This window comes from Maylandia zebra, linkage group LG22, assembly GCF_041146795.1.
Source record: "Maylandia zebra isolate NMK-2024a linkage group LG22, Mzebra_GT3a, whole genome shotgun sequence".
Lineage (NCBI taxonomy): Eukaryota > Metazoa > Chordata > Actinopteri > Cichliformes > Cichlidae > Maylandia > Maylandia zebra.
Genome location: NC_135187.1, coordinates 19,371,273 through 19,383,717, shown reverse-complemented (window position 1 = coordinate 19,383,717; position 12,445 = coordinate 19,371,273). Strand labels below are relative to the sequence as shown.

The 12,445-nt window shown below is 43.3% G+C and overlaps 1 protein-coding gene across 36 annotated transcripts in view; it reads right to left on the bottom strand.

Annotated features, from left to right (window-relative positions):
• Positions 1-430: 430 nt before the first annotated feature.
• clasp2 (cytoplasmic linker associated protein 2) overlaps positions 431-12,445 on the bottom strand; it is a 65,728-nt gene continuing 53,713 nt past the window's right edge. For 35 of the 36 annotated variants that reach the window (XM_076879655.1, XM_076879658.1, XM_076879664.1 and 32 more), the window contains 12 exons: positions 11,665-11,828; positions 9,917-9,995; positions 8,309-8,452; positions 6,966-7,109; positions 6,741-6,847; positions 6,448-6,589; positions 4,363-4,558; positions 4,079-4,272; positions 3,848-3,976; positions 3,453-3,659; positions 3,164-3,280; positions 431-1,840 (listed from right to left, as the gene is read on the bottom strand). In XM_076879655.1, the coding sequence (XP_076735770.1) occupies positions 1,763-1,840; positions 3,164-3,280; positions 3,453-3,659; positions 3,848-3,976; positions 4,079-4,272; positions 4,363-4,558; positions 6,448-6,589; positions 6,741-6,847; positions 6,966-7,109; positions 8,309-8,452; positions 9,917-9,995; positions 11,665-11,828 (1,701 nt within the window). In that variant the 3' untranslated portion in view covers positions 431-1,762. Of the gene's footprint in view, positions 1,841-3,163; positions 3,281-3,452; positions 3,660-3,847; positions 3,977-4,078; positions 4,273-4,362; positions 4,559-6,447; positions 6,590-6,740; positions 6,848-6,965; positions 7,110-8,308; positions 8,453-9,916; positions 9,996-11,664; positions 11,829-12,293; positions 12,297-12,445 lie in introns of all 36 variants that reach the window. The other variant, XM_012918245.4, reaches the window with a different exon arrangement.

Below are 12,445 nucleotides of genomic sequence, written 5' to 3'. Positions count from 1 at the left end.
CGCACATTTTCACCAATTTCTCGCAAAACAAACATAAAACCGATCACCTGTGCAGCTCAGAATAAAATTGTTTTAGAATAAAATAACTGCTAAATATTAATCAGTAAAGTAATTTTGCATTTTTGATGCTTTCATACTGAGGTGTTTGCTGAAATTGAGTGGTTGTGACACAGTCACACTGTGTAAATTTGGGATGAAGGGACTCTTTAAGGGACTACGAAACATTTATGATACTGTAGAGGTTTGATCACTGATCCTGGATCAGATAAACTGCAACATTCTGTTAGCATTTAATAGATCTATTCTGTTGAATTGCATGAACAACACTCCTGTGAGGAGGTACAGACCCACCCATGCACGGTATTTCTGCTCACTGCCTTACCGCAGCACTTTCTTATGCTGCAGAAATGAAGAGAGGCGGGGCTTATCGTGATCTGTACAAGTTCTTTATTTTATTGTAAGCACAGCTTTGTAAATGCACAGAGGAAACAACAGTGAAAACTAGAATGTTACAAGAAGAGGAAGGAAAGAAAGACACGAACAGGAGAAAAGTGACACATGACTTGTTTCTTTTTTCCCAGAGCTGTAAATAATAAATTTCTACAAATTTCTCAGCAGAGATAAACAAAATAAGTGTGTGAGAGAGGGGGAAAAAAAATAAAAATAAAACAAGGATGGGCACAGGTGCGCGCGTGCACCCCCCCTCTGGGGAACTCCCCTGAATGACACTGTTATTTGGATACTCCATTTTAATATCATATATAGATACATATCCACTATGTGATAATAAGCCATGTCCTGTCATACTTCATGTAGTAAGCAGCCATCTTTCTCCACGTGTTGCCCAGAACTGATGCGAGATTGGAGAAATGGAGGACATCATGGATTTATCTGAAAGGGGCAGACACTGTTCACATTAATTTAAAACCCCAGTCAGAGCAGTCTGACAACAGACCCCAATAAAAAGTTATTAATCTTTTAAATTTCGTCTCATGCATAGCCAAGCACATAACGCCTCCTAAACTTTGGAATCTGTATGTACTGTATTTACTATGAGCAGGCAGGACCCACTTTGACTCGTGTTAGTGCTGCGTGTGCTGGGGTCGGCCGGTCGTACCGTTCAGGCTCATCAGCACCTTTTTGAAACACGTGTTGACGTCTGAGTGAGAGAGAAAACTCCGGGTATTAAAAACCACTGCAGTAAAACCTCTCTGCGTAAAAGAAATCCAAACTATGACATAATGTAAAATTACATTCCCGTCTACCTGGCGCCCCCCTCCCTCAAGTTAATGAGTGTTCGAGAAGGAAACGAGGAGACAGCACCGTTGGAGGAATATTACCGCCCAGGGAAATGAGAACCATGCAGATGCACCACTTCCTGTTGACCTCGAGATGCTGTTCAGAGGGAATGTGCTGTGGATATGGAGCGGAGCGGACAGGACGGGCATTTAATATCTTCATCCTTGAGTGAGTAGTGACAAACCTGTGGAGGGTGTGACTGCATGTCTGTTTAAGTTTAATCCGAGTTTGAGGGTTCAGTTCAGTCAGAAGGGATCCTAAGAAATGGCGAGCAGAACTACAACTCTCCTCTGCACGTGTGATGACTGTGTGTACCTAACAGCTGTGTGTGTGGTGTATGTAGTTTGCTCCTGTGAATGCTTTGTTCTCAGTCTGTGTTGCTGTGTTCTCATGAACAGATGGTTTATGTTGGGTGGGCATAGCTGCAGTTCTGTAGTTGCCCTGTGGGACGGCGCTCTGTATCCTATAGGCCCTCGGTTGAGGGTTCGTTGCCGGTGGTGCCGGACTGGGCGCGCTTGATGTACAGATTCAACAGCTTCAGCTGCAGATAGAAAAACAGAAGAACATGAATTAAATAATGTGTGCAAGCCAAGAGATGCTAAAAATCTAAAAGGCGAGATTGCAGTTACTCCAGCTGAGCAGGCCGACCGCGTGCTGACACGTGGCGTTTATGGTTCCTGCATTATTTGGGCAAGTAATGTTTATCACATGACCGTTTTTGAAAGGTCGCCCTGGGATTCATCACAAATAGATCAGTCTGTAGCTGACAGACTCATCACTCATCTTTTATGGTTGTTGCCATCAACTGTTTATAAAGGATGGATGTAGCGATTGTAATGGCTCCGTGTCCTGATGTGAGTGCTTCACTTGAGCGTTTTTGTTGAGGACGCTGCATGCTGTAAACTGTTCACTTCATGTTATTTCCAGTAAGACTCTCGGAGATTATGATCATAACCACATCAGGAAACAATTTACAGAGGTCACAAATGAACTGATAAGAGGTGTCATTTTTACTTATACACTTGTATACAATTCTAAAGTATATTTTGCAACCAGAGGAGTCGCCCTCTGCTGGCTTTCAGAAAGAATTCAGGTTAAAGGCTTTGAATTCACTTTTCAGACCCTGAACCTACATCTGTATTTACCAGCGCTGGAGTCGTTACTCAAAAAAAAAAAAGTAACGTGTTATACATTATTCATTACTTTTCATAAAATTGATGTACTACGTTATGTAATTAATCATCAGAGAAAGTAACTTTTTATACTACTTATCTTACTTTTGAGTTACTCAGCACAATAACCTGATACGTGCGGTCACACAATGACCAATTAACTGAATTATACAAAAACCTGAGGCCACAGTGCCACACACTGACACAAATGAGGACGCACATAGAATCTTCCTCTTTGTTTTTACATATACGAACAAAAGACGAAAACTAGCGCCAAGAGACTTCAAAGTGATCGCCACTTTAAAAACAGAGGCTGCAAGCTTGACTGCTCATCATTGCCTGAGTTACAGGGCCTGCTGGGCTCGGGTCGGCCTTCACTCAGCTTTAAAATCACTCCAAGTTCTTGGCTAGCTTTGTGCTAGCTGCTGTCTTTGCAGCCGAAGTTATTAAGCAGTATATTGTAGTTGTTTCTGTACTCGATGCAGTTTGCACTTTACTATCGCACTCTTGTCTTTTGTGCAATAAAAATAAAAGTAAAAAAATCAGCTGAACAAAAAATTAAAATAAAAAGATGACTCTTGGTGGAAACCTGTTGACACGAGAGCTTGAAATGTATACACAGAAAGATCCTGGTGACCAGGATGAGAAGCGACACATCTTTAGCGAGCTGGTTTACGATGAATTCAACTTACCTTGCTGCTGGACAGTTGGCTGAGGTGCGGTTTGAGGTCCTCTCCTATCACTGAATAGATGGCCACCAGGCAGAACACACAGGCTTTCCTCACGCTGCTCTCAGAGTTGTCGTAACCCTGTTCAGACAGAAGAACACAACTTACAGATCTGCAGTTCTTCATAACAATCATATTTATGCATGAACGTGAAGGCTGTGTGTGATAAAGCAGATGACAGACAACTACGATACTGCACGGCTGATACTTTCATCCTCCAAATGAACAGTTACATATCTGAGCTGCATGTTACCTGTATCAGTCCTGGTACAATCTCGGGCAGCAGGCTAATCAGGCCTTCGCGGGGAATCCTCTCCACTACTTTGGTCTGCATCTTGATGGCGGCCAGGTTGATTGGGTAATCAGCTGACTGGATAATGGGACACAACACCTTGATACACTGGTCTGGACTGATGGACAACGCCAACATGGCTGCTGTCTCCTCAGCTGCTCGAACCACCTACAGAAAAGCAGAGAAATATGAATATACAACGTGACCAAGTGATAATCACAAAGCTTTTTTCCAGCTTTGATGATCCATAAATAAAATAAAGGAGTGTTCTGCACCACCGCTTCATGGTCTGATAATGCTTTGTGATAAAATCAGCTTCTCAGTGAGCAGATTAGCGTGGGTGTGGATAAACGCACCTCCTTGTGAGGGTCTTTATGAGACTCCAGGGCCTTCATGATGGTGAGCTCTGCGTAGTTCTTAAACCTCCAGGGCTGCTTGCTGAGAATCTCCCTCAGCACCCGCAGAGCCAGCGTTCGGATCACATGCTGAGAGAGGATTTAAGATAAAAGTGAGCGACTTTAGCTTTTTTTTTCTCTCCCCTCCCCTTTCATTTGGTTGTTGTAGATTTGAAATGAGTGTGTGTGTACCTCTCTGTCGCCCATCGTCTCGAGCAGGAGCAGCAGGATGGTCTTGAAGTGTTCGTCCCACACCTGCAGGGTGTTTTCGCGTATCAGTTTCTGCAGCTCACACAGTGCTGCTTTCCTCTCTTCTATGCGCTCGTTGTGATTGGATAACTCCTTGAGGAGCTCGGCCACCAGCTCCGACTGATCCAGGCTGCTATCTGTGAGGAGACAGGCGACAGAAAATAACCCACGTTAGCGATATCTCGAGGTCGTTATTTGTCCTTTTCCGCCAGAATGCTTTTGTGTACCATCAGTTTGAAGCTCCGAGTCGTCCAGGCTGGTGTCTTTGCGGCTGTGTTTGAAGGGAGAGTCGGACAAGTATTCGCGGGATACTCGGGGGCTGGAGGAGAGCAGGGGGGTGTTGAGGAGAGACGTTTTATTGTCCAGAGCCATACGCCCGCCGTCGCCCATATCTGACAGTCTGCCATCTGTCCCGCTGCCCCCCTGAAAACAAAGGTGGATTAAAAACAAAGCGAATGAACCAAGCAGTCAAACTCTAAAGAGTTCAAAAGTTCTGGTTTAAAAACAGTCTGAACTGCAGAGTTGTTTTATGTGTTTAGATGGTAAATACGCAAAAAGAATTAAAACAAACATGTCTCCGTTCGATTTCTTAAAATTCATTCATATATCAGGACATTTTGGATGAAGTTTCCTTTTTAGAGAGGATCTTGTTGTCTAAATGAGAGCGTAAGAAAACAAACACACAAACAAAAACAACTCTATCACTTAAAAAGGCAGACACATGAAGCACCAGGTGAGGAGCTGAGCAGGGTTTAAGGTGCTCTTATTTGTATGTGTATATTTACACTCGAGCCGCTAAATGCTCTAAGCTGGGGTTTGATGAGTCAGGTGTGCTGTGATTGGCACGCTGATGACATGTGGGCCACTTGGGTTTCAGTTGCATCTCATGGGGAAAATGTCAGGAGGTCACACCTCTGTAGTAGAGTACGCCGTGTCCTTAAAAGGAACCGGGGTCACTGCAAGGGGCTGCAAAATAAGACCTGGCATGTCTGAAGTCATAAATTTGTTTTGAACGAGCAGGCTACCTACACAAGCATCACAAAATAATAACTGGGGATGCTTTTCAGCAGCTAGGCTTAAATAAAACAAACAGGATTTTATCAGCAGCTGTAGAAGATTATTTTTCACAGTTATCAGTCCCATAAACAATGTATGCTTCTCACTCCCTGTGCTAACGGATGGGTGGTGGGGCAGATCAGATGTCAGCGTCCCCTACAGTACACCTGTGTGGGTGTTTCAGGCCTCTGCAAGTCTTGGAAAACATGTTGTAAGGTCAAAAGACGATATAATACTTTCTGAGTGCAGAGCTAAATGAGAGTGTCAAAACCTATTACAAAGTCTGAATACTCTGTCTTATCCTCTTTTTATTCTGGTATTTGCTTATTTTATCAGGAATAAAATCTCAACTCTCACACTTTTATACTACTGGCGAGATCGTGGTGTATAGCTGCTTGCGTTAGGACTGCACCATGGTGGTATTTTTCATCTGGTATCAAAATAAAGAGACCATTCAGAAGCCTGGTCACTATAAAGCAATTTGCCCACCATGCACTGCATCGTGGTGACTGCTCACGAGTCAAAGGCAACCCTATAATATACACTATATGGAAAAACATATGAATTCAAGTGTGGTGCTATAACTGGATGTCACCCTTTCAACAAGCCAGTTTGTGAAACTTGTATGTTTACAAATCCACCAGATAACAGCAAATCAACCCTTTTCCCCATTTCACCCGTCTCCATAATTTGGTTAGTAAATAGTTTGATCCTTTGCTCAAACTGAGGCTGCTAGCTTGTGTCTGGTTCTGACCTCTGGATATTTTTTGCTTTCGTCACTTTGCCTTTGTTAGCTTCTTTAGAAAGTCCGTGATCAGCTGGGTGACGGCACTAACATCAGCATAAAACTGCGCACCAGGAGCTTCACGACATGTTTCCATGGGTGAGCAGCTCCTGTAGGTGACTCACTGCTTTTGTCCATATAGTGTATTTATCAGCCTCAGTGGCCAGTCAACGGTAATATTCACTTCCATTTGTACTCGTTTCAATTGCTCGCCTCCAAGTTGAGAGAAGTTTAACTCCACACCTGCCCACTTCCCACAAGTTTATTGACATTCATGATCTCTGGCTGCTGCACCGCTGCTTGTCTCTTGCTGTGGGGGAAACCTCATGAAGGTAGAATCAAATAAAAATATTCGAAAATGTTCAAACGCCCCCATGAATTGTGCCAACTGTTACACAAACCACTCAGGTCTGGTTGTATTCACACCAGGAATTGAACTTATGTCCCTAATGTGTTGGCCTCCTCCACTCACCTCCTCTCCTTCTCGCCGCTGGACGGGTTCATTCATGTCTTCTTGGCTGCGAACGCTGAAGTTTTGGATCGCCTCTGTGACACCTTTCAGTGAGCTGTAGATGTCCTCTGAGTTCATGTTTTCTGTGTCATAGTCAAAAGCACTGCACAGACACAGTAAAAGATGCGGTGTAATTTGCAAGCTTACTTTTTTCCCCCCACAGGCTTGTTTTTGGCCACAAAACACCCTAAAATACTGTTTACTGTATAACAGTGATTTGACAGTGTAAGACTAGTTGTCAGACAAGTGTTTACCTTGGTGAGAGGGTGTTCTGGGATGTGTTAGTGGGCGAAGTGACTGGACTGGACCAGCTGGCTGGAGATCGGGGGGTGTGACGTGTCATAGGGCTGCCCATTGGTGCCTGAGAAGGTAACAAAACAACAAAGAGGTACGCCATTATTGCTGCAGTATAATGACAGAGTTCAGGTGTAAACTGTGATTCTGAAGCATTCACAGTTTAGAGTCAGAGTATGTTTTACCTGTGCAGCATTGCCTGTGTTCTTCAGGTGGTTTTGAAGTAGCTTGGTGGCTCCATCCTGGAAGGTTTTGGGCAGAGCTGCCAGCAGCATGGTGAACTCTGGAGTGTTGAGCTGGAACAGGGCAATTAGCACCGACTGGGCTGCCTGTTACACACAAAATACACACTTAGACTTTGTGGACCAAACAGGGTGGCAGCTCTTGCAAGTAGTACTGTGGTTAACTATGGGATGCTGTGAGGTGGCATTTGAGACAAGGATCCTTTTCAATTTATGATTTTGAACTGAGATGCAAGTTTATAGTTATGAGATAAAGCTTAAACACAAAAAACAAAACAAACCAAAAACTATGGTTGTCACTATCAAGCAAAATTTATAGTCCAGCAAAGGTGACGTGATTGCTGTGTGCTTCTTGTCTGCGTGCAGACAGGCATTTGCAGAAGACTGATCTGAAGCCAGGCAAAAGAATATGCTGTGGCAAAAATTTAGACAGTGTCACAAGTTTTAAACAGAGTGTGAATGACAGCAAACTACCGGAACGCAACATGAAATTAAAGAGAAAATAACAGGTAAAATGAAACAAAAACTTTCAGCTATTGGAAGAGAACAGCCAGTGCAGCAAGAAGACTGCTTGGCCTAAAGTTGAAACCATCTCTGCAGCTATGGAAAGGATACTCCACAGATCACACGATTTTCTTCCCATGGAAATTCCTAGTTCTGCTGGTAAAGCAGTGCAATAACTGTTTTTCAAACCTGTGGTATCATACACTTCGTCTGCTTTTGTTGTAACATCCCAGCCCGTTCTCACTCCCGAGGCGTAACATGTCAACGTTTTGTCACGTCCCGCGGCGTTCCTGAGAAACGCGAAAGGAGACCTTCGGCGTTCTTATAGTACGCCGCGGGTTATGGCTGGAATCCAGTGCAATGACGCTCCCGCGGTAATAGACGTTCCAGTCCTAAACCTAACCTTATCCCTAGCCCTAACCATAACTTTATCCTGATCTTAACCAGGACTATAATGATGTTAAATAGCGTGTTTCTAAGCGATTTGAAGAAAAAGAGCGAACATGTGTAGATGGAGTCCAGACGGTTCTCATATTTCCTCTTTTTTCCGAGGTCGTCATTTAGGAACGTGGTGGGTAGCCGGAAACGTAATATGTTGACGATTTGTCACCTAGCGTAAAATGTTACGCTTTGGGAGTGAGAACGTGTTGAACATCCAGATTCAACAGTCAGCCTGACTTGCTTCAAATCAATATTATAAAGTTTAATTACATCCCTCAAAAACAAAAGGGGCCTGTTGCAAGAGGATGTATTATGTTGTGTGCGTGTTTGTGAGACGATACCTTTCTGACGTCTGAGCTCTTGGGTTCAGTCGTCCAGGTGATGATGCGGGAAACAGCCAGCCGAGTCTCGCTAGAGTTCACAAAGTCCGGAGCTTCCATTTGTAATGTCAGTGTCTCGATGTACTTCAGAATAGCCACCTTCACCTGCAACGCAAACACACACATTTATACAAATTGTTAGGAAGCTGACCTATAATGGTGAATATGCATACCCAATATTCACCTGTAAAAACACAAATACAGAAACAACCAAAACCCCACACACACACACACACACACACACACACACACACACACACACACACACACACACACACACACACACACACACACACACACACACACACACACACACACACACACACACACAAAAGTGAGTCAGCATGTACAACCACAGCAGATTGTGCATCTCTTGCAGGTCTGAAAAATCAAATGATCCAATGAATGAGAGAAAAGTTTAAAATGCAGTCATGCGTTATATAGTACAAAAATAAAATCAATCAACATAAAAACAATGACAAATAACAATATTAAAGAACCAATAAATGGAAAAATTCAACTCAGCCTCTGAAACGCCACAACTGACTCCTGCCCTGATTGTCTTTCGTCTCTCTACAAATGCACCTCAGGACCAGAACTTCCTCCAAATCACTTAGCAGCATCGTGCGCGCCACATAATTGCTCCCCCCGGAGCGCACTGACCTGGGAGGACTGGCTCCAGGCTGCAGCCTGCTCGTCTAGAGAGCAGGCGTGGCGCCGCGCTCTGGGGGGGAACAATTTTACCCCGGACCCTCCCCTGCCTCGCCCGCAACACGAGCTCCGCACAGGCTTCAGAGAGAGAGAGGAGAAGCACCGCGTCAATCAACGGAGAGAGACAGGGAGACGAGGACGGGGGAGGGGTGGGGAACAAGAGAGGAAAGCAGGCAGGAGGATGGAGAGAGTAGAGGAGTAAAAAGAGATGGGGGAGTAGACCTGGGCGATACTGAAATTACACTGTATGGTTTTACAAAATGAGTCAGACTCATACTGTGATACTATCTAAGCCAATTCTTACATGTCAGAGGGGTTGGATATAGCAAAATATTTAACAAAATTACTATGAAGATGTAGTTAAGTCTTCAGAAATGCAATATTTGCAGCAGGTAGTGAAATTCTACTGTTCGTAAGATCCTTTATTGCCCAAGCCTAGTGGGAAAGGAGAGGGAATAGAGGGAAACAGGTTAAACATCAGGCAGAAAAAGGGTGTGGGAGTAGGCAGGAGCAACACGGGAGATAAAAGGGTAAGAAGGGTTGGGAGCAAGGAATAAAGTAGTAGATAATCAGGGGAAACGAAAGAGAGGTATGCTGGGTAAAGATGAAAAAGGAGTTTGAGGAAGAAAGCTTGAAAGTAGCCAGTGGAGTGGCTCGATCAATCGCTATCCAATCACAGCCCAGGATTCAGGGTTTTGGGACGTAGAGCCAGCAATGGGCAGGCATGTAATAATATTAGCACAGCAGTCAGTTGAATTTCCAGCTTTGTGTGCATGCTACCCTTGCACAGACATTTGCACACTCAGCTCTCTCACATACACACTAAACAGACATGTATTATATCAACTTGTCATTTACCTTGAGGTTGGGCGTCTGTGTTTGGTCCACAGTGAACCTCATGAGAATGGTAAACTGGAGGTCGTTGGGAAAACATTCTCTGCAAGACAAAAAAACCACAGATTTAGATTTCACGTTTTGTGCCATAACATGCATCGTAAAAATAAAGTTCAAGGACTGTCAGCAAGTAAATAACCGAGTAACCACTGTGCCAGATGCAAAGTGGTGATTTGTGTGACTGCTTCTTCTTCTGCACTTTTACTAAACATTTGAAATAATAGAGATAAAAAAAGTGCTGACTCTGAAGGTTGCTGCTGGTTTTTGGAGGAAAGCACTCACTGTAGGACTCACGCCAAGAACACTTTACAGCAGGGGTGTCAAACATAAGGCCTGGGGCCCGGAAACAACCCGTCAGAGGCTCCAACCTGACGTGCCAGAATAATTTGAAATGTGTGGAAAAATGTGAAAATTACAAAAGAGGGCGTCAGAAATTTCAGACTGCAAATCTTTTTTTTTTTTCTAGTTTTTTTTCCTCTCAGTTTTAGTCTTACTGGCTTCTTTAAACTACTATAATACTTTAGGAAAGGCAGACATACTATTGAAATTACATTTATTTTTCTTAAGAAACCTCAGGAAGTAAATTTTTATAAACAGATGATGAGTTTGTTATTTCTTTAAGGTCATACCACCTGAGCAGTCCTGATCTCATCTAAAGCTAAGCTACACTTAATAAAGTGTATAGTTAGTGCTGGATCTGGTGCCCCTGAATCCTTCCTTAGTTATACTGCAATAGGCCTAGCCTGCTTCAGTGTTCCCATGATGCACTTAGCGTTTCTTTCTCACTCACATTTTTTCACTCTATCTGCGGTTATACACCACTTTGCATTTGATCATTAGTTATTAATATCTCTGGCTCTCTTCCACGGTGGAGTTTTTGTCCCATCTCCCTCTCTTCACCCCCTACCAGTCGCAGCAGATGAACCTGGTCCTGCTGCTCCCTTCCCACTGTCACCATGTGCTTGCGCTCACAGGATTACCGTAATTCCCGGACTACAGAGCGCACCTGATTAAAAGACGCATGCTCTAATTTTAGAAAGAAAATCAATTTTGTACTTGTACAGACTGCACCGGATTTTAAGCCGTATGCGTTTCACTCGTAATATTAGATATTTACACAGAAATATTACACGTGAGGATTTTTAACGTTTAATTTAATCCGTAAGGTAACATAAACATGGTAACATAAACGTTATGGTAACATACAAAAATACATACTGCAAATGCTTTTTTTCCTCGAACAGCGCCTGTAACACTGCTACCTTTAAGTATATGTACGTATCAGTAACACACAAATTACGTCGCTTATGGTTTTTTTACAGAACAGTGCACAAACAACATTACAACGTCTCTTAACAACCGGTAAAAATATATACCGTATATATACTACTTATCAATTTTATTGGTCTACTGTTACCAGGCAAAATGTTTTTGGCTGCATGAAAAAAAATATGCATTAGCCGCATGTCAGTATACGCCGCAGTGTGGGAAAAAAGTAGCGGCTTATGACCCAAAAACTACAGTATTTGATTGTTGGGGTTCAAACTGAACTAAATTTATAGGTTATCACTCAAACATTTTACTTGTCCGGTCTACGTAATGATCACAATGGACTGCATATAGACCACAATGTGTTGGTAAAGTAAGATAAAAAGCCACTTTTTAAAATCTTGATTTGTACTTGCTTGTCTGTATACGAATGTGCAACTCACCTTGTGACATCCAGGGCTCTCTGCACTTTAGCCTGCACGGATCCCAGCAGGTCCGCTCCCATCTTCTTCAGAAGCTGTGTGAGCAGGACAAACAACCAGTCCTGCAGATCGTCCTTATGGACCTGGATGAAATCTACCAGTGTCTCCAGGAACATACTGAACACCTAAACACACACACACGCACGCACACACGCACACAGAGTCTAGGTGACAAACTGAACAACTGATCACTTATTCTTAAAACACTTCATGCGCACATGCACATGCATACAGGCACTCCTGCATTGTTTTACTGCATTATACTGAAGGGGAATGATGTGAGAGCAGCATTAGTCCACATTAGTTCCCTGTGGTTCCCATTGGAGTTAGTGGCATTTCACTCATTACTGCAGCAGTCCACCTTCACTCCCAGTCACCAAGTAACACACTTAAATCATACAAAATGAAAACAAGCCAATCACAACATGTGGGGACCATCTCTACATGCCACTAGTTGATTTCAGCAGCACAGTGGAGCTACGGACAACATTAAGTGAGGTAGGTTAGTAAGTGTTATGTAGTTCTCAATGCCCAATCAGATTAATGAAGCAGATTTCATCCAAACACAAACACTGATTGGCCAGACTTACTCTCTACAGAGAGTTCCAGAGGTGGGAGCAGCATGAGGGAGAGAGAGACATCTGTTAGCATCGTCACAAAGCATGTACTCAGTGTCAGAGAGTACACTCAGCATCTTCAATTTTTTCAAACACATTTGAGCAACAACCAATTTTACCTTCTC